Raw genomic sequence first — 6,110 nt, 5'->3', positions numbered from 1 at the left:
TCACTGAGGTGAGCTCTGATGTCACTGCCAGGTACAGCATCACTGAGGTGAGCTCTGATGTCACTGCCAGGTACAGCATCACTGAGGTGAGCTCTGATGTCACTGCCAGGTACAGCATCACTGAGGTGAGCTCTGATGTCACTGCCAGGTACAGCATCACTGAGGTGAGCTCTGATGTCACTGCCAGGTACAGCATCACTGAGGTGAGCTCTGATGTCACTGCCAGGTACAGCATCACTGAGGTGAGCTCTGATGTCACTGCCAGGTACAGCATCACTGAGGTGAGCTCTGATGTCACTGCCAGGTACAGCATCACTGAGGTGAGCTCTGATGTCACTGCCAGGTACAGCATCACTGAGGTGAGCTCTGATGTCACTGCCAGGTACAGCATCACTGAGGTGAGCTCTGATGTCACTGCCAGGTACAGCATCACTGAGGTGAGCTCTGATGTCACTGCCAGGTACAGCATCACTGAGGTGAGCTCTGATGTCACTGCCAGGTACAGCATCACTGAGGTGAGCTCTGATGTCACTGCCAGGTACAGCATCACTGAGGTGAGCTCTGATGTCACTGCCAGGTACAGCATCACTGAGGTGAGCTCTGATGTCACTGCCAGGTACAGCATCACTGAGGTGAGCTCTGATGTCACTGCCAGGTACAGCATCACTGAGGTGAGCTCTGATGTCACTGCCAGGTACAGCATCACTGAGGTGAGCTCTGATGTCACTGCCAGGTACAGCATCACTGAGGTGAGCTCTGATGTCACTGCCAGGTACAGCATCACTGAGGTGAGCTCTGATGTCACTGCCAGGTACAGCATCACTGAGGTGAGCTCTGATGTCACTGCCAGGTACAGCATCACTGAGGTGAGCTCTGATGTCACTGCCAGGTACAGCATCACTGAGGTGAGCTCTGATGTCACTGCCAGGTACAGCATCACTGAGGTGAGCTCTGATGTCACTGCCAGGTACAGCATCACTGAGGTGAGCTCTGATGTCACTGCCAGGTACAGCATCACTGAGGTGAGCTCTGATGTCACTGCCAGGTGCGGGATCACTGAGGGGGCTCTGATGTCACTGCCGGGTGCGGGATCACTGAGGTGGGGTCTGATGTCACCGCCAGGTACGAGATCACCGAGGGGGGGCCCTGATGTCACTGCCGAGTGTAGGATCACCGAGGGGGCCCTAATGTCACTGCCAGGTACAGGATCACTGCAATGTATATTTGGCCGAGCGTGGAGCATTGGGAAGAAACAGCAGGTAATGTGTGCTGCAGGATGGCTGCCAATAATCCCCAGGTAGGTGACGCCCCTCCCCCAATGTGCGGCTCCATCCAGAACGGCTGTGGTAACCTGTCATGCCTGTAACTATCAGTCTCGCAATGCCTCATGGGACTTGTAGTTCCACAACAGCTGGAGTGCTGAGGTTGCCCGCCCCCAATGTATTATGAGAGAGAATAGCGCTAAGATGACGTACTTTACTAACCGGGACATTTATGAATCTGGAATCTTCTACCCCATAGCCACCCTGTAACCCTGTGGTGGGCAAACTCTGGCCCCCCAGCTGTGGTGAAACTACACATTGCATCATGCATCTGTCTCAGGTAGTCATGTCTGTGAGAATCTTGCAATGATTCATGTGACTTATAGTTCCACATCAGCTGGAGGGCCGGAGTTTCCCCACCCCTGATAATCTGCCCCATGATGAAATGAGAACAGTCGGGGTTCCTCAATTTCCTGTCATGGTGCAGAATGAACTACTACAGTACCTGAATGTGACCTGGTATCTGCCTGTACAGCAGGGCTGGGGAGTGAGAGGAAGAAGTAGCACAAGGAGCCATTCAGCTCATGGGGTGAGTAGAAGAATGCTGAAAGGAGTGACAGAGAGCTGAGCCCATCACAGTGCTGCTTCTCCTTCCACTGTCTAATCACAGGCTGGCGGTGGATTAAATGAAGGCGGTCAGCTGACTGGGGACATCTAGTGGCAGACATCAGAGTACTGCAGGGGAGCCTCTGCAAAGTACCGCAGGGTGAATATTGCGGCAAAATCCGGTTTTGTCTTCCAGAGAAGAAGCCTCACACTAGGCCCCGCCCTACTCCCCGAAGCCCCCAAGCTGATTACTTGTTACCATGGCAACTCAGAGAACCGATGTCTAGCAGCACCTCGTTAAAAAATAAACTCTACAAAACACAACAAAACCTCCGATTTCTGATATATGGTTATCGGGACACTGCACGTACGTAATACACGGATGACAAAGGATGCATTAGCCGCAGACCCGGGGGCGGGGCCATGAGGACACCATTCCCTGAATACTGTCAGTCAGACAAGGGGCGGAGTCTGATTTGCGTTTAGAGCTTTCTTGTCGTAATCCGTGTCTCCGCCCCCGTATTCCACTTCTGTACACCGCCCCTACCCTTCGGTCGACGTCAATCCGCGTCTCCTCCCCACACGCAGTCACCACCCCCTGTTGACGTCATCTCGTGTGGTGCAGTGATCAGCGATGGCGGTGGACAGTCTGGAACCCCCGTGTTGTGAGAGCCCTGTCGCCCCGTATGAGGACGATGATCGGAGTTCCGAGAGGTCCAGCAGCCCGGGGAGGGGCGGGGACAGCACGGCCAGTACAATCAGCAGCGCCCCGACCATCGGGGTCATCTCACGTAACGGGACCACCAGATGCGAGGAGGCCGAACCGCTCAGCCGCATGGATTCCGAGGACAGGTGGGAGATAATATAGAGAGAGAATGAGAGCGACCCCTCCCCGACTATCTGTATAGACAAATAGCCCCTCCTGCACCCTCTATATAGCGAGACTTCTCCCCACCATCTGTATAGACAAATAGCCCCTCCTCCTCCCTCTGTATAGCGAGTCTCCTCTCCCACCATCTGTATAGACAGAAGCCCCTCCTCCTCCCTCTGTATAGCGAGTCTCCTCTCCCACCATCTGTATAGACAAATAGCCCCTCCTACTCCCTCTCTATAGCGAGTCTCCTCTCCCGCAATCTGTATAGACAGAAGCCCCTCCTCCTCCCTCTGTATAGCTAGACTCCTCCCCCACCATCTGTATAGACGGCTCATCCTCCACCCTTTATATAGAGACTCCTCCCCACCATCTGTATAGACAGAAGTCCCCCACCACCCTTTGTATAGAGACTCCTCCCCACCATCTGTATAGTCAGAAGCCCCTCCCCACAATCTGTATAGAGACTCCTCCCCCACCCTCTGTATAGACAGAAGCCCCTCCTCTGCCCTCTGTATAGAGACTCCTCCCCCACCATCTGTATAGACAGCCCCTCCTCCTCCCTCTCTATAGCCAGTCTCCTCTCCCACCATCTGTATAGACAGAAGCCCCTCCTCCTCCACCCTATGTATAGCGAGACTCCTCCCCACCATCTGTATAGACAAATGGCCCCTCCTCCTCCACCCTCTGTATAGACAAATAGCCCCTCCCCAACCTCTGTATAGAGATCAGAAGGCCACCCCCACCCTTTGTATAGAGACTCCTCCCCCACCATCTGTATAGACAGAAGCCCCTCCCCACTTTGTATAGAGACTCCTCCCCATCTGTATAGACAAAAGCCCCTCCTCTGTTCTCTGTATAGAGACTCCTCCCCCACCATCTGTATAGACAGAAGCCCCTCCCCACTTTGTATAGAGACTCCTCCCCATCTGTATAGACAAAAGCCCCTCCTCTGTTCTCTGTATAGAGACTCCTCCCCCACCATCTGTATAGACAGAAGCCCCTCCCCACTTTGTATAGAGACTCCTCCCCATCTGTATAGACAAAAGCCCCTCCTCTGTTCTCTGTATAGAGACTCCTCCCCCACCATCTGTATAGACAGAAGCCCGTCCCCTCTCCGGCCTCTGCTGGCATCACATGACAATGCCAGAGGTCGGGATCATGTTGTCATGTGTTCTGTAGAGAGTTCCTACGTTTAAAGTAGAACAGGCCGAGCTGGTCAACAAAGGTGGCAGTTTCAGGGTTGGAACAAACGCTATCCATGAAATGGGGTGGGGGGTAGCTCCATCTATGTCTCATTAGGGAGGTTTGTCTTCACAGTTGTCACCTCAACAGGTGTCCCCATTGGAATATTTTCCCCTCCAGTGCTGTTCTAGTGGCAACTCGGATTGTTGGATTTCCCATCATACTTGTGTTGGACCTCCTTCTAGGTCCCCCCATATAAAGATACTTGTGTTGGACCTCCTCCTAGGTCCCCCTATATAAAGATACTTGTGTTGGACCTCCTCCTAGGTCCCCCTATATAAAGATACTTGTGTTGGACCTCCTCCTAGGTCCCCCCATATAAAGATTCCTGTTTTGGACCCCCCTCCAAGGTCCCCCCATATAAAGATACTTGTGTTGGACCTCCTCCTAGGTCCCCCCATATAAAGATACTTGTGTTGGACCTCCTCCTAGGTCCTGCCAATTAAAGATACACAGATGAGTCCTGCCACTTAAAAAAGGTTCTCCTAACGACAACTCGTTATGTATATTAAAGACCCCACTATGGGCAAGACCAAAGAGCTGTTGCAGGACGTTAGGGGCAAGACTGTAGACCTGCACACTGCTGGAATGGGCTACAAGACTATCAGCAAGAAGTTTGGTGAGAAGGAAACAACTGTTGGAGCGATTTTTGGCAAATAGAAGGAACACAAAATAACCACCAATCGCCTTCAGTCTGGAGCTCCATGGAAGATTTCTCCTCATGTGGTAAGGATGATCATGAGAAAAGTGAGGGATCAGCCCAGAACTACATGGGAGGAGCTTGTGAATGATCTCAAGGCATTTGGGACCACAGTCACCAAGCAAACCATTGGTAACACAATACACCGCCATGGCTTGAGATCCTGCAGCGCCCGCAAGGTCCCCCTCAAGAAAGCACATGTACAGGCCCATCTGAGGTTTGCCAATGAACATCTAAATGATTCAGAGAAGGATTGGGAGAAAGTGCTGCGGTCAGATGAGATCAAAATTGAGCTCTTTGGCATGAACTGGACTCGCCGTGTTTGGAGGAAGAAAAATGCTGACTATGTCCTAAGAACACCGTCCCTACGGTCCAGCACGGAGGTGGAAACATTATGCTTTGGGGCTGTTTCTCTGCTAAAGACTTTGCTGCATTGAGGGGCCAATGGACGGGGCCATGTATTGTAAAATCTTGGATGAGAACCTCCTTTCCTCAGCCAGAACACTGAAGATGGGTCGTATATGGGTCTTTTACCATGACAATAATCCAAAACATAACGCCAAGGCAACAAAGCAGTGGCTGAAGAAGAAGCAAATTAAGGCCATGGAGTGGCCTAGCCAGTCTCCAGACCTTCATCCTATAGAAAATGTATGGCGGGAGCTGAAACTTCGAGTTGCCAAGCAACAGCTAAGAAACCTGAAGGATTTAGAGAAGAGAAGATCTGTAAAGGAACCAACATCCCTCCTGAGATGTGTGAACCTGGTAACCAACTACAAGAAACGTCTCTGTGCTCGCCAACAAGCGTTTCTCCACCATGTACTAAGTCATGTTCTGCTTGGGGATCAAATACTTATTTCACTCCCTGAACTGCAACTCCATTTATAACATTTGTATCATTTGTGTTGTTTCTGGATTTTTGGTTGATATTCTGTCTCTGTCATTTATAATACACCTATGATAACAATTATAGACCTTTCATTTCTCTGTAAGTGGGCAAACCTACAACATCTGCAGGGGATCAAATCATTATTTGCCACACTGTGTATGTATGTATCTATAATATATATATATGTACACACATAAATGAAGATCTTGTATATTGTATTATTGCTGCCTTTTGCTTCCAGCATTCACCTGGGACTCAGCCTGCTGTAATACTGATGTAACTGCTGTGATGGGGGGTAAACCGGCTGCTGCAATATTTAGAATATTTTACACTGCTCTAAAACAACTTTATTTATTCTCCAATATGATTCCCCCATGGTGTATTTACATCTATAAACATGCACCGATCAGCCATAACATTGTGGCCACTGAAGGGTGAAGTGAATAACTTTGATTGTCTGGTTACAATAGCACCTGGAAGTGGGGAGGGATATATTACAATGGCAACTGAAAGTGTGGGGGGGGGGGGGATTGTGGAGCA

General features: G+C 50.6%; 1 protein-coding gene across 2 annotated transcripts in view; it reads left to right on the top strand.

Moving 5' to 3' along the window:
• Nucleotides 1–2,465: 2,465 nt before the first annotated feature.
• The window catches only part of AEBP2 (AE binding protein 2), a 29,396-nt gene continuing 25,751 nt past the window's right edge, over nt 2,466–6,110 (top strand). For both annotated transcript variants that reach the window (XM_018562419.1, XM_018562418.1), the window contains exon 1: nt 2,466–2,720. In XM_018562419.1, the coding sequence (XP_018417921.1) occupies nt 2,503–2,720 (218 nt within the window). In that variant the 5' untranslated portion in view covers nt 2,466–2,502. The remainder of the gene's footprint in view (nt 2,721–6,110) is intronic.

This window comes from Nanorana parkeri, unplaced genomic scaffold (assembly GCF_000935625.1).
Source record: "Nanorana parkeri isolate BGI_ZX_2015 unplaced genomic scaffold, ASM93562v1 scaffold576, whole genome shotgun sequence".
Taxonomy (NCBI): Eukaryota; Metazoa; Chordata; class Amphibia; order Anura; family Dicroglossidae; genus Nanorana; species Nanorana parkeri.
This window is presented reverse-complemented; position numbering and strand designations above follow the sequence as displayed.